Source organism: Ischnura elegans, chromosome 13 (genome assembly GCF_921293095.1).
Source record: "Ischnura elegans chromosome 13, ioIscEleg1.1, whole genome shotgun sequence".
In the NCBI taxonomy this organism is placed as follows: Eukaryota; Metazoa; Arthropoda; class Insecta; order Odonata; family Coenagrionidae; genus Ischnura; species Ischnura elegans.
This window is the reverse complement of record NC_060258.1, coordinates 9,689,231-9,712,567: the sequence shown is the minus strand read 5'-3', so window position 1 is coordinate 9,712,567 and position 23,337 is coordinate 9,689,231. Positions and strand designations below refer to the sequence as shown.

The window sequence follows — 23,337 nt, the reverse complement described above, 5'->3', positions numbered from 1 at the left end:
GTAAATTTTATACAAATTTGGCTTTACACAATTGTATAAAAATGTATACAATTGTATACAGGATTTCCTGTATAAAACTGTATACAATTGTATACAAAATGTGTACATTGTATACAAATGTGGCTTTACACAATTGTATAAAAATGTATACAATTGTATAAAATGTATACAATTGTATAAATTGTATACAATTGTGTAAAATGTATACAATTGTATACACTTTATACAATTGTACACATTTTTATACAATTGTGTAAAGCCAAATTTGTATACAATTAACACATTTTGTATACAATTGTATACAGTTTTATACAGGAAATCCTGTATACAATTGTATACAAAATTTTCATTGGGGTAAGGAGTAAACTGGAAAAGTACCATGGGCGAAATATTACGGCTTCACGCATAAAAAGCCAATTAAATGGAAAGACGTAATATTTCCGTCCATGGAAATCCTCAGAAGGATTAGCAGGACGTAATATTACGTCCATGGCACGCAAAGTGTTGAATACGCGGTGGTGTGACAACACGTAGCCTACGTTATATACATTATACTACGTTATATGAATAACGTAGGCTACGGACAACAATATTCAGGGGCAGATTTGAAGACCCTCTTTCGTAATATTTCCGGAAAAAAACATATGACATATGAAAATTTTATAGCGAAAAGTACGCCGTTCTTAGCATATCTCATCACATTTTCCACCCAGAAATATTCTTGTTAAACATTTACCTCTGCTGCTAACCAACTGATTTTGTTTGGAGAGAAATCATAGGTATTTATGCAAGAATAAGTAAGAATATATCACTTCATTTATTAGAATCAAATTACAAAATCATAAAGGTTTACATAATATAACAACATCCGTTTATGGTTGGCAACAGGTTTGAATAATATATTTATCAACCAACTGATATTGTCTTTCTTCTCAGCGGCGAAAGACGGAAATAGCAAAAAAACATATGGCTTCAGGGCTAAATTGAAAAATCATGGCAATAAAAGGAAACTAAATCATTGTACAATGCATTCATTTGTAAAAATATGGATCTTGTAAGATCCGTATTGTATGTGAAACCATCAAACAAATTGTAATGAATAAATCGCATCAAACAAATTAACATTACAATGCATCATTGTCAAGATTAAGTACCTAGACATCGGATCTCTTTGCAGGAGAATGTAAGATACATCCACAAAATAGAAGAATTAACAATAAGCACCTGCTAAAAATATACTGAATGTGGTTCATTCATTAAAAAATGAGTCTTTATCTTTCTTGCTGCCATTGTAGGTTAGGATAAATACAATATACAGTTGTTACCGAGGAGAATGTATGTTCTTTTTATTAGTGGAATACCAGTAGTAATGAAATATATTTATATTATAATGATTATAAATTCAGAATGCAGATATTATCGCACACGCATTGCATCTGAGCAGTTCTGCAATGTGTGATAAAGGCATTATAAAATCAAAATGGCATGTTATAATAGTAATAATAAACAAACTATAATGATAATATCCAACTTTGCATATATGTATAGGCTTTAAATAAAGCACTGATTAGGTAACCATTGCGAGGCCATTGATTTATGTGGCCAGCCACTTTTTCTAAACTCCCGGTTCACCAAAATGACTGACGTGGAATAAAATACGAATCTCTTCTTCGAGACAATGAATTTCAGGAACAAGAACAATAATTAACTTCAAGGCACTCATCTCTGACGTTTTGTTGAAGGCACATTCTTCATACCTGTTGAAGTAAGGAAACAAAACAGATGTAGCCAAATTGTTTGAATTTTATTAATTAACAAAATATAATGCAATAATTATTATTAATGTAATCAGTCAGGGTTCTCCCTCTAATTACATTATAAAATTCTCGGTTTTTTCCAGGTTTATTTGTCAAATGACGCATGTCATTTTAGGCAGAAATATATATCACTTCAAAATCATTGGCTGAACGTTAACTAAACATTTAATGGACGCGACAGATGCGGATGCAAACGCAGAAATGAAAGTGCTACCTCTTATGACATCACATATCATTCGTAAAATTCAGGGCTGACTAAATGTTGTGATTGCTTAAATGGAGGGTGGCAGGGAGATGAAGAAGTGTCTGATTTTATCGCCAGGGTTAACAAACACTTTTGTTACCTGTCTTCCAATCACAGACTTATGGTCAATGTGTCGTCATCACACACGGACCAATATTTGCGCTTCAAACACACATGTGGGCATAGGCGGATCCAGGGGGGGGGCACGGAGGCACGTGCCCCCCCCAGACCCTCAAAAATATGCATGATTTTTAATACGGTCCCATTATCATTACGTTCGTTTTGTATTACGAGGTATCCTCGTGCCCCACCCAGAACAAAATCCTGGATTCGGCCTTCCTTGTGCCCCTCCCAGAAAAAAATCCTGGATCCGCCCCTGCATGTGGGGATAAAATATGTGGACATTGTCTACGCATGACTGAGCTTGAATCATGAACGACACATTTATTTTTATTTTTATCTATCAATCATAATTCTACAATCATGTTTGAGTGATTTTTTAAGGTTTTATGATGAAGTTCACCACTTTCTCCAGTTTTTTTTCACAGTAGGCGAAATTCTAAGCTAAGAAGCATTAAGCTACCTGCAGTTTAATGAAAGGATAGTAATGGTGAAAATAGATACTAAACCCGTAGCTACTGTAGTGTTACAGGTTTACATGCCTACGTCAGATTATGAAGTAGAAGATGTCTACCAAGATATAGCAGAAGTTATCAAGCAGGTAAGAGGGGAAGAAAATCTTATTATTTTAGGTGACTGGAACGCCGTCGTCGGCGAAGGTCAAGATTGAATAATAACTGGGAAATATGGGTTAGGTAACCGCAATGAAAGAGGAGAAAGGCTTCTTGAATTCTGCACGGAGCACAAGCTAGTGGTTACCAACACTTAATTCAAAAATCCCCTGCGAAGAAGATACACGTGGAAGATGCCAGGAGACCTTAGAAGATTCCAAATCGACTACATTCTAGTGAAACAAAGATTCAGGAACCAGGTGAAGGACTGCAAAAGTTATCCAGGGGCAGATATCGATAGTGACCATAATTTAGTTATGATGAAATGCCACCTTAAATTTAAAAAGTTGAAGAAAGCCGTGAAAAACATATGGCAGGTTGAAAAATTGAGGGAGGTTCAGCATCAACTGGCTTTTAAAGAGGCTGTAGAAAATAAAATAGGAGAGGATACGACCAACAAACCAATGGAAGAGAGCTGGAAAACCATTAGAAGTGGTCTGCAGGCAGCAGCTGAGGAAGTTCTTGGTAAAAGAAGAGTCGTTATGAAAAAACCATGGATCACGCAGGAAGTATTAGATCTCATTGAAGAAAGAAGAAAATACAAGGCTGCCAAAACAGAGGAAGGACAGAATCGTTACAAGAGAATAAGGAATGAAATATGTCGTAAAGCATGGAAGGCTAAAGAAATGTGGATGAAAAATATTTGTGAAGACGTGCAAAACAATCTTAAGCACGGAAAAGTAGAGGCCGCCTATAGGATAGTGAGGAACCACTTTAAGGAAAGGGGCGTAAGATGTAATACCCTTAGGGACAAAAACGGAGAACTAATGATTGAAAACGAAGAAATAGGGAAGAGATGGAAGGAATATCTGGAAGATTTGTACAATGGAAGCAGCCTCAGAAGGAATGCTATCGAAAACGAGAGGGAAGTGGATGCCGATGACATGGGAGCCCCAATTTTAAGATCGGAATATGATGTGGCTGTAAGAGACCTCAGGATAAATAAAGCGTCTGGCATTGATGACATTCCTGCAGAACTAATTAAAAATTCAGGAGAGAAGACGTTGAACCAGCTATACAAAATCATTAGTGAAATGTATTCGACAGGTGAGATACCAGAGGACTTTGAGAGGAACATTATAATCCCTATCCCTAAGAAGAAAAGAGCGGAGAACTGCGAAGATTTTAGGACCATTAGACTGACTACACATGCGTCGAAGATACTGACAAGGATCATCTATAGAAGAATAGAACGAAAAGCAGAAGAGTACTTGGATGAGGACCAATTTGGATTCAGAAAAAACAAAGGCACAAGAGAAGCAATATTGGCCCTAAGACTGCTCATAGAGAAGAGAATGGAAAAGAACAAGCCAACGTTCATTGCGTTTGTGGACTTAGAGAAAGCATTTGACAACGTGGATTGGAGCACAATGCTCGGAATCCTAAAGGAAATCGGGGTTCTTTATAATGACAGAAAAATCATCCACAGTTTATACAAAAACCAAGTAGCGGTGATAAAATCAGGGCCCAGCTGTGAAGAAACAAGAATTAGGAAAGGAGTGTGACAAGGCTGTACATTGTCACCCGTAATTTTCAACGTTTACATTGAGAAAGCCATTAACACATTCAGTGCAGATGACATATATATATGCCATGAAGGCTTTTCCACTCAGGCGGAAGACATAAATGTATGTCTTCAGAAGTTCGTTTTTCCACTGGTCACTAGGGTGCTCCGAGCGCGCCTAGCGTTACTTTTTCACCCTCCCGCAGTTTGGGAGTGACCTTACACCATTGCGGAAGTGTACGTTTCTAGTTCTACGTGTTCCTTCATTTTTAGTGATTTTTTGTTTACGTTAGTGCTATTTTTGGAACAATTTGGTAGGTTGAGATTGTTCTTTTCATTTCCTTCATCTCTTTTTCACCATTCTTATCGTAAATATCATAATCATGTCTTACATATGGATTATTATTTTTTATTTATTTTTTTACCTTCATTTTTTATTTATTCATATTTTATGTGCTATCACAAAATAATGGTTAGACTAACTTTTTTATTGAAGATATTTTTCCCCGTTTCATACTCACTACATTATAAAAAAATGATCTTAGTGCGGTGCTTCAGTTTATGATGTTAGATTTGAATTTCTATTTCTAGGAACATTTTTTATCAATGCAAATTACGGGTGATATCCTGGGCGATTTTTTTTGGGTCTTTTTCCTACTTTTACCGCATATTTTCTCATTCGTTTCTCTATAGGTCAATTACCAATCCTCTATTCATTTCGATTTTATTTCATTTTCTGAGTTATTCATACGTGTTGGGGTTAGTTGCAGATTTTCTTCCTTTCCATAAAAAATAACATATTAATCGTGTATGCAACACTGCATTACATTATGTAGAGTATGTATTGGTCTGTAATTTTTTACTCGTTTATTTGTTTCCTTAGCTTTGTAAACGAAATTGCGGGAAAGAATAGATAAACTCAGAGGTATTTTAAGCATTACGGCATTTAACCATTATTAATTCCCTTGAAATATTATTTTTATCTTATTTTTTAATTTATTCATATCTTATGTGCAACCACAAAAATTATTATCAGACTTAGTTTTTGTTAATAACGTGTATTCCCGTCTCAAAACTTACTATTTTATTCCAAAATGTTTCCATGCGTTCCATAAGGTCGTATTTTATACTTTATTAATAATTTTAAAATAATTATTGCAAATTACGTTTTTTTACATATTTTGGATTTTTTCCTAATTTTACGGCATATTTTCTCAGTCATTACTCCGCATCAATTACTTCTCCTCTGATCATTATGGTGTTTTCATTTTGTAGGTCATTAATACATCCTAGTGTTAGGTACAGATACAGTCTTAATTTTCATAAAAACTAACATATTAATCACATATGCAACACTCCATTACACAAATTATACTATTTTGCTTTTTGATGGATAATTTTTAAGGCTCAAGGTTGGAGTCCCTCCCTACCAGCGGCACTCCCAGAGATTATTTCAACTTGCAAATGATATTTTCTTTGAAATAATCCTCTCATAGACGGAGAAAAATGCAGAAAGCATTTTCCTCTGAAATCCTTCACCAAGGGCCTTCACTAAGGGCATAATGGATTGGAAGCCGTTGGACGGAGAGAACCGGAAACTTGGCTGGGCCTTCTTATCTACATGGGCGCAATTAGGGTTAACACGATTTCTAACGATTGGAGGTCAGAATTAGTGCGAGTACCAATATTCGGGAGAAAATGTGCCGTGATAGGTTTTTAGGAATGATGCAGGCTCTTCATTCCTCCGCTAACCGTGAAGGCATCCGTAGGACAGTGACTACGATTTGCCCAGAATGTACTGGTCAACCAGGGCTCTGTCTAAGGCCTTGCTTTTAAATATATCATAAGAAATTGCAAGAATTTTCATTGAAATGTTCCAATTTTGCAATAACTCTGAGGTAACATAGATTTGCTTTAATAAAAAAAATGTTTATTCCATAAATTTATATTTTTCTTGCCGTTCATTGCATGTTCTACTTCTGTGACTTGAAAAAATTAAATCTACGGCCGTTGAAACAAAATAATACACGTAAAGACTAAATCCAAGATATTTTCGTCATTACCTTAGGAATCAACGGTAGAAGAAGTATTATAAACGGAAATATGAAAAGTTCACTCCTTCATACAAGGAAAATTGCATGTGTGTAATGCGGGTTGCGTGAATTGTCAATTACTGGTGACGGGTGGCATACATGTATGTCATTAAGGTTTTTTACAAACTGCGTGAAATAGAAACAAAACAAATTGCAAATTCTGTTGCATTACTTCCAAGACCACCGTTATGAAGGAAAATCACCCATCCGTCACTGGAGGTTTCGACGAAAATATAATCCGCATTGAATGTGTTAATGAAATCAAAGAAAAGGCATTGGGAGTGAATATTCATGGAGAAAAAATTAGCATGCTAAGATTTGCCGATGACATAGCCGTTATAGCAGAAACAGAGACGGATTTGAAAAATATTCTGGTTAATATGGGCGGGGTAATGGGTAGATATCAACTGAAAATAAGCACAAAGAAAACCAAGATCTTAGTATGCAGCAGAAGAGAAGAAGTCAAGACTAACATTAAAATAGGAAAGCAAAAACTGATAGAGGTGGATGAATTCGGTTATTCGGGAAGCAAGATAACTAGTGACGGGAGAAGTAAGAAAGAAATTATCAGCAGAATAGCCCAGACCAAGAGAGCATTCCACCAAAAGAGAGACCTGCTTACAGCAGGAAACTTAAATATGGAAGTAAAGAAACAATTTATAAGAACCTACATCTGGAGTATGCTCCTATACGGAAGTGAGGCATGGACAATGACCGCAGCGGAGAAAGCAAGGATAGAGGGCTTTGAAATGTGGTGCCACAGAAGAATGATGACAGTCAAATGGATGGACCGAGTTAGTAACGAGGAAGTCCTAAGAAGAGTAGGAGAGAAGAGAAGCCTCATGAAAACCTTAATAAAAAGACGGAACAACCTTATAGGCCACATCCTGAGACATGATGGCCTGATGAAGACAATCGTCGAAGGACAAGTGGAAGGTAAGAATGGAAAAGGAAGACCTCGAACAAAATATATGGAACAAGTGAAGAGAGATGTGAAAGAGAAGAAATACGTAGGTGTGAAAAGATTAGCTGATAGGAGAATAGAGTGGAGAGCTGCGTCAAACCAATCCTAGGATTGTTGACCAGTGATGATGATGATGATGAGACGAAATTCACAGTTTTCAAGGCCGAGTTGGAGATTTGTCAGTGGTAAAAGGAGCCGTAGCTGTGGACTCGAAAGGGATTTTCCTTTTCCGCTTTTATCCTTGTGGTGACTCAATAAGTGGTGTTAGGTATTGTGAGACCTTAACCCTTAATTAGTCGCATCATGATATGTACTAACGTGTAATATTAGAAACTGATCAACAGTCGTTGCTCTCAACAATCAAATCAAATATCTTCTTGGAATACATGGATACTAATGGCGCAAAGCAGTTATTCCTGTTTTTGAGTGTTCCACCAATTTTTAACATATTAAAAAAATTTAAATTATACTTCAGGGTAGGGGTAACAACATATATTTTTTTCGGCATGTCCATTGTTTCCCATATTTTTTAATTTAATTTTGAAAATTTTAAACTTATGTTTAAGTTGAGTTTTCGGTCAAAAACTTTTGAAAAAAATCAGGATGATAGAATGTTATTGTATTTACATTTTAAAATCAAGGTAACGATTTTCTAAAAATGAAAACTGGAGATATGGTTAAAAAATTAAAAATCGTGTTTCAATTTTTTTTTGGTTATTTTCCATTGTTGGGGCCAGAAACTTTGGGGAAACGTATTATTTTGGATGCACTTTAAGTGTATATTTTTTTATTTTTCAAAATCTCTGGGGGCACCCATTTTCACCATCTTAAGCTGCTGGACCCTTTGCAGTTAGGTACACAACAAAAAATAAAATAAGCTATGGCTGATGCATACAAAACACTATCAATACTTATGCAGAAACCGTACATAGATATGTGAATTTTATAAAAATAGGGAAATGTACAGAGCTTTAAAGCGTTTGGAGAAATCAGCCCGCTATGTAAAATTGTCTAATAACACTAAAACAGAATTAAGCAGTGGGTAAAAGGTGGAAAAAATCCGATAAGCTCATATGGTCTCGGCGGTTCAAAACATTGGTTGCAGCAAAACCAAGCAAATCTATGAAAATACAACTGACCTAAGTTCTAAAATTACAAGAAATAATGGACCAGTAAAAATTATAATTTCAAACGACCTTATTTTATTTTTTTTAAATCATCCAAGAAAATCCAGTCGGGTCATTATATTATTTGGCCTGATGCAGCCAATTGAGGGTTCAATAAATTTTGCCGTGCAATTCAGAATAAAAGATGAGTAATGCTTAGTAAAGGGATCGTTTTACTGCAGGACAAGACTATACCCATGGTACTAGTAAAGCCGCGACAATTTTCAAATGCATTTTTAAATTTTTCCCAAAACTGAAGTCTGGAAATTAGAGGGGGGACTATTTTCAGAGGGGAACTATAATCAGAGAAATATGGTGTTCCGTAAACCGGATAATAAACAATATTATGCAAAAAGTCGACTCGTATATGCATACATAAACATGGATTTGAATACTGATCCCAATAATAATGCATGATGTAAAGGCACTTATGTCGTTTGCGAACACATTTAATGAAAAGTAAGCCTTTTTGCACACAATTTGTTTCACCAAATAGAGAGATTTAATGCTGCTATCTTAGAACAGGTTTCTACCATAATCCTGATAGCAAATACAGTTTTGTTTCTTTCAGTTTATTAAAAATACTTAAATGTGGCAACTACAGTTTAGGTTGGTATCTATATTAAACCTAAAAACTTATATTATGTGAATAAACTACATTTAAAATGCCTTAAAAAACTTTGTTTGTGTTTCAAGGAATTAGACAGAGGTCAATAAAGGTAAAGAGGTGCTTTGTTATCATTAATTATTACGGGTGCTTTACAATCGCGTATCTGCGCTGATCTGTTTTAAACTGCTTATCTCAGAGCGTGTTCCAATCGCAGATGTGACGTCATCTGCGCTAAAAAGATGGGAACACATCCTGCACCTGCATTGTTCGTCTGCGCTAGTGTGTTTCAATCTGTTGCGATGTGAGCTAATCTGCGCAAGGTGATTGGAAAGCGCCCAAAATCATTCAATGGAAACCAGTTTTTAGGTTTGTTTATGGTTTCCAAGACTTCATCTGTTGCCTGATTGATATCCATTAAAATCGAGAGTTGACTGCAACTCGCATACCAAATAAGTCGATTTTTCATTTAGATTTCTGTATTCTTATTAAATGTTCACCAAGTAAGTCACTTACCTCATTCACTAGTTCGTCATTTTCGGAATCACATGTTGCATGAAGAAGAGCGTGAGCAAAGGCTTCTGGTCCAGCAGTCTCGACATTCCTCCCTTCGAACCGTACTTGACCAACATTCCCGGGATGACCGAAATCAATGTTACTTCTCTCGCTAAAGATGATTTCATATTCAAGGCATAATTTATCAAGTCGTCCACGCACGCCCCTGAGGTCTTCTTCTGCGATGTTTCCAACAGAATTTTCTCATAAAGTTTCTCATACATTGCATCGTCACACCCGTAAGGACATCCTCGGTTTTTGAAAATGTAATACATCACCATCTGTGCCAAGCTCTGAGCCAGGGAAACTTCAGGGTCACAATTTTTATGCACATATTGGTTCCTTTCATACACCTCATATTGCCCAGTCTTACCTCCCAAGTAAACCGTGCATTGAAAAAAGTCAGTGAACGTATGAAATGCTGTTCCATCACATTTTTCACCATCCAGGTTAACCAATCGTCTCACTAAGTTAGAGATATTGGAGGAATCACAATCGATAAGTACTTTCACTCCACGATTTCTCTCCAGGAACGTCAACATAAGAGAGGTGAATGGGGATGCTTTGTATATTTTCTCGTAAAAACCCCTGACTTTCTGTGTTTTCTCCTCGTTATTCTCACGTATTTCCGTGAGACTCATCATCACGTCTACACATCTATTTTGGGCTCTATTATTTTCCTCTTCTTCAGTTCCCTGGTCTCCGTCCTGACTAGCGCCACCTTCAGACGAACCTGATGATTGAGACCTTGCACTGTGCGCCTCTTCTTGCATCTTTGCCGTCACATAATCTTTCAGAGGAGCGATGTCTTCAGATAATCTGGTGACGCTCTCCTCCAGTTTTCGGAGCAGAATATCCCTGGATGTGATCTCTCTGTGCAATGCGTTGATCTCACCCTGCAAGGTAGCAAAATCGCTGGATTGGTAGTGGCGCAATTCATCTGCTGAATCTCTGTTCCCCTGCTCAAGCTCTGTCTCCCAATCTAGTGCTACATCCTCTTCAACAGGAAGGATTTCCACTGCGTCGCCAGCGCCTGCCATTTCAACTGCGCCTAGAAATAAAAAAAGAAATGCAATGAGTAGATTCAAAGGAGTTTGGAATGTCTGGAGGTACTGTTTCAGAGTTTTTTTCCCAGCTTCGTTCAAAATTTGACAAAATCCAAAGTGGATGTGGTCTTTTATATTTCGGGGTAAACTGTGGGACTACATAATGTTTAAACATTTTCGTTATTTGAAGCATCTGGTACAGTCACGGCGAATCTTATTGTGTAACATTGAGACAATTCACAAGCCACCAGAAAAACTACAGAGCAAACTTAAGAAGACTCGAGATCTCAGGCGTCTACCACACATCCTGTGAAAGCCGAGATAGCTACATTGGGGAAACCGGAAGTACAATTGAAACCAGGATATCAGAGCACAAACGGTGCATTAGACTTTGATACCCAGAGAAAGCTGACGTAGCCGACGACTGCATTAATACAATCATCACACCAAGTTCAATGAAACCAAAATCATCTGCAAGTGAAAGGGATATTGTGACCGTCTTACAAAAGAGGGCATCGAAATGAGAATCACGAATACTAAAATGAACAGCGATGCAGGTTTCAACCTCAGCAAAACATGGAATCCCATGATCAAAAGAATGAGAAAGCTAAGAGGAGGAAGACAACCTAAAACTGACCAATCTCAGACGACTTGACCGCCCCAATAGGGTAGTTTCCTTCATCAAAGAAAACAAAAAGCATTGATTGCGATTCGTTACCCACCATTAGTGTATTCATAATACACAAATTATTTGGTTTTTAAAATACCGGTTTAGACGAAATTTTATCCTCATTTGAAAAGGGCCAGATTGGTGCCCATGCGATTCCACTCCACGTGACGTCACAGGGACCTAGTTTCTACATGAGAGGATAGGAGTTTTACATCGTCTGAGGTTACCAATGCATGCATGAGGCACATAGCTCAGGGAAACATGTCTCAATAATCACTTATCAAAACTGGCTAAGGTCGGAAAGTTTCCTGTATTTGATAAGGTATTAATAATCCTTATATAAGCCGAGCGCTACCAGCCAGCAGGGTACTCAGCTACCCGCGAGCAGCCTGCGTCGTATCAGCGATAAGCCTCGCCTCAAGGTCACCTCACAGGGCGGCAGCGGGAACCAGAAATACGTCGTACGGAGAGATTTCCCGGCATTCATACTTAAGCGTCGCGTTTTCGCGCGCTTGAAAATTTTCACTTTTCATTTAATCGCAAAAAATAGATATCGTCATTTAAAAATCTAAAAGTGTGAAAAACGTACTCCAGGAGTAATAATCTTTCGATTTAGGCAATAAAAAAATAATTGGAAACCACCCTATTGTGTATAGAAGCCCGACACTAACCATGTCCATCATTAGCCCTGAAGATGATGGCAGAGAAGGCCACTGAAACGTTGGCAGATTAGTCCAACTTCACCTGGCTGAATTCCCGAGAAGTTCTACGAGTAGTATTTAACTACAGTATAACAAAAGGATACTTTCCAGATATCCCCACCAGTTAAGTGGCAAACAGACACAGAGTTTATACATGAATAGTACTGCAATGGTGTCACTCGATCGAAAGGATCCTTTGCAACATGTCAGTTGTTATTCTCGAAAGCAGAAAAAAGATACAAGTTACTCAGCCAAATTGCTCACGTGCACATATTAGCACTACCATAATCACTTGTACATATTTCGCTGGTGATCGCCATCGGAGTTTTCAGATCATTTGCAATACTATTCATGTATAAACTCTGTGTCTGCTGGCCACTTAACTGGTGGGGATATCTGGAAAGTATACTTTTGTACTGTAATAAGGTGATTTCTTATTTTTTTTAATTGCCTAAATGGAAAGATTATTACTGCTGGAGTACGTATTTCACACTTTTAGATTTTTAAATTCTGATATCTATTTTACACGGTTAAATGGAAAGCGAAAATTTTCAAGTGCGCGAAAATGCGACAGCTAAGTATGAATGCTGGGAAAAGCCATGTGTGACGTCATTCTGGTTCCCACTGCCACCGTGTGAGGTGACCTTGGGGCTAGGATGTGTGCACCGCTGAGATTCAGGCTGCTAGCAGGTAGCGCTTGGCTTAAATAGGATCACTAATACCTTATCAAACGAAGGAAACTTTCCGACCATAGGTAATTTTAATGGATGATTAATGAGAGATGTTTCCCTGAGCTCTGTGCCACATGCATGCATTGGTAATCTCTGACAATGTAAAACTCCTATCTACCAGTATAGAATCTAGGTCCCTGTGACGTCACGTGGAGTGGCATCGCATGGGCGCCAATCTGGTATTTTTCAAATGAGGTTAAAATTGATCATTGCCATTCGTCTAAACTGGGATTACTAACACCAAATAATTTTTATATTATGAATACACTAATGGTGGGTAACGAATCGCAATCAATGCCTTTCGTTTTCTTTGATGAAGGAAACTACCCTATTGTTAGATTTCTGTTGGCTATAATAAAATTAAATACCAGAACTAGTGTAGGGAAATGACTGGTTTACACTCATAAAATCTTATTTTCAGTAGAGCTGGTTGTAGAATGTAACTGTGGCAATTGATAATATTTTTTTCCCCGGGAAAAGATGTTTGAGTCATAACTTCAAAAAGCCTACCAATTAAGTAAGAAAAAAAGGTTTACATTGTGCGTTCCATAGTTTATTTTAATGTATTAACGACTTATGATAAAAATTTCACCAATTAGTAAGCATTTAACCTTATGGGTTTGTCAGTGTCTTGGTCAAAGTAGGCATGGCAAATCCTACCAAATATTTTGCCTGTGACAAAATTAAGAAAATGACCATTTAACCATTCTCATAGTTTTCAGTTTTTTCTTCTTCACTCTTTCAACCGTAGAAGCTAAAACTTTTACATTTAAACAATGTGTTCAATGATTCATTGTTGCAGTCGAATAAACAATGAGTAAAACGATATGTGTGACACCACCCTATTTCAATAGTTTTTATTATTATTATTAAATAATTGGTTACAAGTCGACCATGAAGTCAGGTGGTAACATAAAGTAATTACACAATAATATACATAAACCAAAATGCAAAACAAAATACTTAGTACCACAAAATTTTTTAAAAAGCCCTCAACAAAACCATTTTTACTCAATACATGTCCCCGTATACCTAGCACCAAATCAGCAAAAATATAATACATATCTACATTTACATTGCCCTCAAAATCCATTTTACACAATTATATACTAAGACCAAAGAAAAAAAGACAAGAAACACAAAATTTTAAAAATATACAATTACAAAGCCCTCAAAATTCAATTTTATCTATCCTTTTGGTAAATATAGAGGCGTGAGTTGGAAATGGCTCAGAAAAAATTTCTTCGGGTAAGCCATTCCAATCCTTTATCCCCCGGTGTAGGAAGGAAAATTTTAGTCCATCTGTCAGCTGCCTTGGGGCCTTAATCTTTTAATTATGATCCCTCCTTATACAAATGCTCAAAGTACTGCCTATAACAAAATGTCGACTTTGATTGTTAGACATGAAAAGTAAAGAGATCTCAACGGTTGTTTCAATGTGTTTGCCTCGAGAAAATCCTGGTTTTCCTCACTCTTTTCGCTTCAAGCGTACTTTTTATACAAATTGCATTGACCAATGAATCATATGGACCCCGGCTTGTCATTATCACCCACCATAGATCAACACTCTGCCAGCATGTAACGGGAAGGAGAGAAGAATCACAGGACTGAGGAATGTCACGCGAATCAAGAATTGCTCCCATGCACCTGGCAATATAGAATCTGAAATGATATTGCAATGGGGTAGTTTCCTTCAGCAAAGAAAACGAAATGCATTGATTGCGATTCGTTACCCACCAGTAGTCTATTCATAACATACAAATTGTTTGGTTTTAGAAATCCCAGTTTAGACAAATATCAATGGTCAATATGCACCTCATTTTAAAATGGCCAGATTGGCACCCATGCGATGCCACTCCACGTGATGTCACAGGAACCTAGTTTCTATACGAGTGGATAGGAGTTATACATCGTCTGAGGTTACCAATGCATGCATGAGGCACAGAGCTCAGGGAAACATGTCTTAATAATCACCTATTAAAATTGCCTATGGTCGGAAAGTTTCCTTCGTTTGATAGGTTAACAATAATCCTTATTTAAGCCAAGCACTACCTGCTAGCTGGGTACTCTGCTACCTGCTAGCAGCCTATGACTTATATCAGCGCTCAAAGCCTCGCCCCAAGGTCACCTCACAGGGCAACATGCGTACTCCAAGTGTAATAATCTTTCAATTTAGGCAATAAAAAAAATAATGGGAAACCACCTTATTGAATAATACCTAGCACTGAGAATCATGAGGTTAAAGAACGAATGGTAAACTTCCACACTATTTTATTTGAATGAACACCTACCCTGTTTTGACACATAGTGTCTTATGATAATGGGATAATGACGCTACGTATCCAAACCGGGTCCGTCTTCATTTGAATAAAATAGTGTGGAGTTTTACCATTTCTTCTTTATTCTCATGGAGATACAAGATTTAAATGTTCCACCAAATGAATTCCACAGAGTATCGCCAGACAATGTTACTAAGCATTGAGAAGATACAAATTCTGATACTTCTTCCGAAACGTTGGGAGCTTTAGAAGGATTGAAGATGAATTTGGGGTCTCTATTTAGTAACAAAAGCAAATAGTAAAGCAAAAGCAATAAGTCAAAGAATTTGGGATTTCAGTCATGTCTAAGGCATTCTGATATGGTAACAAAGGAAATGTAATCAATTGTTTGGTTTTCTGGATGTCAATAGTAACAACTAATGGATGAATGTCGACCTTAACATTGTTCCAATTAAACCGCTGCTCCTCAGCTCACAGGACAAATGCAAGTATTTTCTGCAAAACCACACATTACAATGTATTCATTGCAACCAAGTCTCCCCTAGTAGCACAAAAAGGATTATATCTGTATATTTTTAAGATTTCGAAATACATCGGTATACATATTTGCAAATCTGTATATCATACATATTTTATACATGTCTGATGATCCATGGTTACACCATAAGGATATTAATTGTATATTTTAAAGATTCTGGTATACATCATATACAGATACACATATCTGTATTATATATATATTTATCATATATTTTAAAATCTCTGCTTCTCTTTCAAACATCCCCACACAGCACAAGAACTCGCGTACATAATGTATTTACCAAGGAAATTGATGTATACTATACATAATGTATTTTGTAACGTATTATTGCTGTATTACAGCGTTATTATATGTAGGGATTTACATTATGAATATTGGTGTATCCATACCGGCATAAACCTTTGAGTTCATATTAGCGACTAAAAATATTAATGTAACATATAGAAGAGTATACTGCCGAGGAAAATTATATTTGTGGATTAATATTCACTCTGAAAACTAATAATTGCCTAGTTGCACATTATCGGTTTTAATGAGTCCACTCATAAGATCATCTTTGAGCGAAGTAGTGATATCCTTGAAACTCCTACGTTGTTTACGAGTGAATTTACGTTACGTTTCACCACTTTATAGGGATTTTTGTGGTGTAAGTTGTTGAAAATTGAAGTTTCTGAGGATAGTGAATTTTCCTTTATTCTTTAATTTCATTCGCTGGGCTTAAGAAACGTGTGTTTGTGAGACATTTTTGTTAAAAACGCCTTTCATGTGTTCAGTACCGGGGTGCGAAGAAAACTCCAGAGTGGACCCAAAGTTTAAGGTTTTAGCTTTCCAAAATATCTTGAGTTGGAGATCAAGTGGATTCGGGCGATCAGAAGAGACAATTTCACCTCCACGAAAAACAGTAAGGTATGTACCCTTTCACGCTGTAATTATTTGGATGTAATTTCTAGCTAGATGTGGCTTGGGGATGTTGATGAATGTCTCCAATACTAAAAGTGGTGGTTTAAAATATTGTAGCGGCAATTCGACTGAAAATTCTTTTATTTTAGTTGTTTTTTGTATTATTTCGTTCAGTAAACGTGTGGTTGAAGGAGTTAGTTGGAATTATAATTCAGCAGCCAAGTTTATGGTATCGAATATTATTTCTTAGCTTGCCCTTTGGTGTGTTATGCGTCTGAAACTCAGTACTCAGTTAAAAATACTTATTTAACTTAGATTTGAAAAGCTGTTTGAATTATATACGCCCTAAGTTATATACTAGGGTATTTTCGATTAGGCTTCCTGAGTCATTGTATTTTTGGCGTAGTACCGTATATTACGGGGGAAAGCACATACCTTTTAAGGTATTCATGCTTTCGAATTAATTTGAGCTTATGTATCATTTCGCAAGACCAGTGATACTCAATTAATAAGTTGCATGGAAAGCAATGCTGAGACATTCATTGAGTCTCGTCAGAAACTTCTATACTATTAGTGTGTATGAACCGCCGTGAATGGAAATATGCGTTTTTCTCTTACAATCGTGAGTGGTGCAATGAACCGGAATTTAACTGTGTCCGGCTTTTATCAGCTCAAATTATCTTATGCTTATATCTAGTTTTTTATAAAAAAATCATTGAGGGTTATAGTTATCTCCTGTATTTACCAGCCAAGTCATTCGATATATTTCTCATTCAGAAATGCCTTAAATTGAAAATAAAATGACTAAGTAATTTACTTGGTATTTTCTTATTTATTAATTTTAGGTGTGTGAGCTGCACTTCACATCGATTGATATCAGAAAAGAATCTGTGGCCTTGCACGAGAAGATGGGGAGATAATTCGTGTTGAATTAAAGGTGCCGAGACTGGAGGAAGGTGCCATTTCTTCAGTTACCAAACTATCATTCAGAAGACAGAAAGACAGTGGTATTAGTGACGTATAGAACTATGGTGGATGTGGATTTTTTTAAAGTGGATGATGTGACAATAGACATTCGTTGGAGAAACTATTGAAGATAGTATGGCTTTGTCAATGCACTTAAAAATAATTTTTGTTCAAAGAGAATGACAGTATTTGTTTCAGCAAAGTATTTCATGGTAACAAGAGAGGATTGCAGCTATTATTGTGATTGAATAATGAAAATAAAAAATATGTATTTTAATTGTTTTTTTCTTTCCTGCCACTAAAATTCATTATGGTGATGTCCTCATGCATGCTAAGAGCTGAGATGTGATTTAAGAGATATCATATTCTTTATACATATTTTTATGCTGGTGGTTTGGCAGGACTTTCAAATTTTTATTAGATAGATACATCTACTGAAGTGACATTGAAACTTTTGCTCATCCCATACAATATTTCAAATACATATCCGCCTGGGACTGGTACGTTTTAGTAGCTGAGGTTGGACTAGTAGTTGAGGTTTAGATTGATCTTTGCTTTTGCTGGCATAGTGGAAGTACAATCCTTTCAGACATATTTAGTTGAAAATATTATTTTTCTCGCGAATTCACATTGTCAATAGTTCTTTGTGGCAAGTATAGTCTCTCTCTATTATCTCGTAGGTATATGGAGGGTTAATATATATTATCTTATTATATTATGGATTATATTTTGAATATATATTATGGAGGGTTATATTATGTCGCATATTTAATCTGTATAAAATCCATATTATTGCAGCAGATATAATACGTATAATATCTAGATATTATATGCGTGGTAGAGGACATTTGCATGGATTTTATACAGATATAATCTGTATACAGTGTATACAATGATACGTATTATATCTAGATATAATCCTTTTTGTGCTACTAGGGTCTCTTTCAGATGTTGTAGAAATTCAGACTTATATGGATACGAATAACTACAACAGAAGCTTTTTTTTATTTGAAATTGAATTGAAATTTGCATGCAAGGTTTTCCAAAAAGCTGCTTACTACGTGGCTATGGCTAGCCACAGCTTGCCATATTATGACCAACTGCCCTAGTAGCACAGAAAGGATTATATCTATATATTTTTAAGATTTCGAAATACATCGGTATACAGATTTGCAAATCTATATATTATATATATTTTATACATATCTGATGATCCATTGTCCTTGACGTATACCAGAATCTTTAAAATATACAAATAATATCCTTACGGCGTAACCAGGGGCCTAAGTCTGTAACTTCGTTTTCTCCCGAGTTGGGAGAAAAGAGACTCGTGAAGCTCCAGTTTCATCCAACTGAAGTCTGTAACGGTAACGGAGAAAACTTTCTCCCAGTAACGGAGACTCTGACTCTCCTGGAGAGTATCTTTCTCCCGACTGAAGTCCGTAACGCGATTTGGAGAAACTGACGCGCCCTGGACGGGAGCTTGGGAGTCACCCGCCCGGGACCCGGCGATTCATTTTCTCCATAGGAGAAACGAGGAAAATACCAATGGCGGACCGTTGTGGGCGATCGTACTGCAGTTCTAATTGTATTCTAATATGGTTTTTTACGTATTTGTGACAAAATAGAACACGAAAATGCATTCTTCAAGTTAGGCAGGCAACTTATGTAGTGTAATTTGTGACAAGAATAGAAATTTTTGTATGGCTGCATTTGCAAGGAAACTACGTGCAGTGAACTTTCATTGTGCCTCTAGTATAAGTGAACAAAATTTGTGTCCTTAGTGTACCCCTTAGTGAATTGATTGCACATAGACGATGAAGTAAAGAGTGAAGTGTGTTGTGAATGTAACATCTTCGACGAAATTATTTCGCACGTATATAATTTAGGCTACGAATCAACTGTATACATTACGATGAAAGGTATCTAACTATGTATTGCGAAGGGGATATGTTTCATATTTGAACTAGTCTTACTTTAGGGATACATCGAACGCCTGTTAATTTTCATTCGTTTGTTCGCTTCTAAGTTCTGTTTGATTTTATTACGTATTGCATCTATTTCCAATTCCCGTTGTGAGATGTGAGGTTTTGGCAATGTTTACATTTCACGCATTTCGTTGTGTTGTTGTTTGTTTTTGTTTTGGTCATGTTACGGTGAGAGTGATAGTGAAATTCGAAGTTTGTTGGTGTTACAATAACTGGTTTAGCAATTTGTTTCAACCTATTCATTTAATTGTCTTCGCAATGTTAATGTGAAATAACGTAATCTGATTCTAAGTCGTTAGTGATGAGTAGGAAGTGAGGTGTAAAGAATCCTTTCGAACTTCAAGGAGTGCAAATTCTTTTAGTGTGTGCAAAGTGATTGGAAAACCGATTATCATGTTTTATTAGTGTTACATAATGGTGTTTTATATTTATTGTGAGCCAAGATATTTATTGAAACAGTTGATTCCGAATATAATGATTATAAGTATTAAAAAGATAGAAATGTGTGCGTTGTAGTGCTGTATGTGATATGATGAGCAATAAATATGTACAAGTAAGGGTAATTTTGCTTTGTTTTCTCTATATATACCTCTAGTAAACCATTTTCCCCATGTTTTCGCTATTCTACGCTGTCAGTCTTTGAAATTTTTAAAAGTAGCGAGGCAGGTTGTTGTGTTTCCTAAACTATAACATTTTGGGAGATTGTAACATATGTTACTAATTGCTGGCACGTAGGTATTTGCAAGAATAAATATGTACCATTCACACATTTATCTTAACGTTATTTTCTTTACGATTCTTTTCTGCATAGTAAAGTTTTTCAATTTTCTTTTTCCACTCCCACATTGTGTATTTCAGCTTTTCGAGGATAAATGCATGTAATACTGACGTTGATAGTTATGTTTTTCCATACTCATCATGCATTCACCAATGAAAGTAAGCATCCGAAGTGCAAAAAAATATGCCATATATATCATCAATGAATACAGCGGCCGTTTGTAGACAAGATTACCTACATCTAAAACATAAAAATGCTTTGGTGTTACGCATTAGTCTCTCCTTTTTCAATGGTATAATATACTCTTTTGTGTGTACTAATGAACAAATATATCTGCGATGGATTTAAATCGATTTATCCACTATCAATTATAATTTTGATGCATCAATTTCTTTTATTTGAAAGTTTAACTTTAATGATGAACGAGTAGCCCTTATTACAGGTGAGAATCGTTTGATTTCCCTCTCGTTTTTTTATTTGAAACAAAGCTTTTCTATTGGTTCTTCACGGTATCGCCGGCTTCGGATTCAATATTTTTCATACCTACCTGCCGTTCCTGTCCGATACCGAGAATTAGAGTTTTCTCCGGTAGCGGCCAGGAACTGATGTTCTCTCCGCCAAGTTACGGACTACAGTCGGGAGAAAACTACGGGAGAGTACAGAGTCTCCGGAGAAAGGAGAATTCAAGTTACGGACTTAGGCCCCAGGGATCATCAGACATGTATAATATACAGATTTACAACGAGTTATACGTATTTCATCTATATAAAATCCATATTATGGCTACGGATATAATACGTATAATATATAGATATTATCTGCGTGATAGAGGACATTTGCATGTATTTTGTACAGATATAATATGTATACAGTGTATACTATGATACGTATTAAATCTAGATGTAATCCTTTTGGTGCTACTAGGGTGGGTGCCATCCGGCTATGCGTAGTTTGGCTTGCCAAACACATGCGCAACTATGGCCACATGTATCGTCTCAGGAAGGCCACAGATTGGCAAACCAAACATTTGTAAACATAAGCATACTATTGATACAGGTTTGAAGGTGAGTTAATTAAATGGAAGTTGGTTGATTAAACGAAACTACCCGTGCGCCAGCGATACAATCCATAATGCACCGATATCCAGCGGGGATCGCGTAATTAATAAAGGCATTATAAAAACGATAGGAGTGATACAGCAGTCACTGTCTCATTGTTTACATGTATCAACAAAAACATAGAGGCACTTACCGAAATTCACGGCCAAAAATATCTGTACTTTAATCCTGGCACCTCAGGAAAAAAGCATGTGGATGCGTGCGTTATCCCCACACCCTACACGAAAATTGATTATCTTCTCTACCCCAATGTAGGGATGGGCAAAAATAACCGGTTTTAATTATAACCGGTTTTTTTAGAAGGTTAACCGAGTAAAAACCGGTTATTTTTCGACGCCGGTTAACCTGAGTACTCGGTTTTTTATTTGCATAACCGAAAAATAAAGCTGGGTTCACATGGATGCGGAAAGCGTGCGGAAAGCGGACTGCGGAAAGACACCCAGCCAATCACAGGCGGTGGGCGGAGCTAGCTGAGATAGCTGTCCGCAAGAGGCGGAGCTAACCCTGCGGTACCATGCGGATAAAATTATTTGATATTTTCCTCGTTCCGCGTGCGGAAGGTGATGTCATAAACAGTAGAAAGACGCCATCCGTCACAGTCAGCGCTCTTGGAAACACAAACAAGCGGTAAATTTCAAATGGAGGCAACTATGGCGTTCGAAGAAAATTCCAATGAGCTCTTGGCTCAGCTGGTTGGAGAGAGAAGGTGCTTGTGGGACCTGCAAGACCCAAAGCACCATGATATGTCCCACGTTAGGAAGGTGTGGATTGAGTTTCTAACTAGAAGCATTTCTAACTCCTCCTCCATATCCTAAATATGAAATAATTCCACAAAATAAACAAGCTTTAGAAGGCGTTTAAGTGTACAGGTTACAGTACCTAAAAGACGTTGTTATGAATCCCATGGTCTTTTTTGTGCTTCAAAGATTGGGTAAGTTATGAAATATTGCAAAATTAATGCATGCACTAATGGGCCTCATTTAGTTTCACGTTAATTACGGCATAAGACGACTTTTTGACGAATAGTATCAAGTCTCAAATATCTCAAATACTATGATACAATTTGATTTCATATTGTAATACCTACCTTTTAGATGATAATCCTTCCATAAAAAGGGCAGAGTTGACAGCGGTCAAATTATGTTCCGTATCCAGAAAAATCGTCGTCCAATAAATTGCAGAGTTAAAATAAACGTAATGAGATCGAACGGCAACCAACTAATTATTATATCAAATAGAGTAAATCCAAGAATGCAGGGTCGAAAATAGAGAGACTGAATTGCAGAATAGAATACTTATCGTCAGCGTTTCACGGCTCCAGAATCAAGTTTCCCGCAAATATGTTTCCGCACTCCGCAACCTTTCCGTGTCCATGTGAACTGCCGTCCGCTTTTCCGCAGCCTCCCCCACCCCCAGACCATTTTCCGCAGCGTTTCCGCAGTCCGCTTTCCGCACGCTTTCCGCTGCATGTGAACCCAGCTTAACCCGAGGAAAATAATTTGACTCCTGATTCCCGCACTCTCTCGCGAACCGTTGGAACTACCAGCACTTTTGCCGCTGCTACACGGCTGCCACTGGCTGAGGTTTTCCTGCGCCTCTACCGGCCACAGAGAACATTAAAACCGGTTATTTTTGATGCAATAGAAAAACCTAGTGGCCGGTTAAAACCTAAGCGACGAGTACTCGTTGGCATAACCGATGGCAGGCGGGAGAGAAATAACCGGATGAAGAAATACTCGTTGGGGAAACCTATCGCTGTGGGAAGGTTTTTATCAATGGAAAAACCTAGTGGCCGGTTGAAACCTAAGCGACGAGTACTCGTTGGCATAACCGATGGCAGGCGGGAGAGAAATAACCGGATGAAGAAATACTCGTTGG

At 37.0% G+C, this 23,337-nt stretch overlaps 1 protein-coding gene across 1 annotated transcript; it reads right to left on the bottom strand.

The window, feature by feature from the left end:
- Positions 1-794: 794 nt before the first annotated feature.
- LOC124170143 lies at positions 795-21,705 on the bottom strand. The gene is made up of 3 exons (XM_046548834.1): positions 21,593-21,705; positions 9,703-10,792; positions 795-1,757 (listed from the first exon to the last, which is right to left on the bottom strand). The coding sequence occupies exon 2, from the start codon at positions 10,779-10,781 to the stop codon at positions 9,711-9,713; it is 1,071 nt and encodes a 356-aa protein (XP_046404790.1). The 5' UTR covers positions 10,782-10,792; positions 21,593-21,705; the 3' UTR covers positions 795-1,757; positions 9,703-9,710.
- Positions 21,706-23,337: the final 1,632 nt, after the last annotated feature.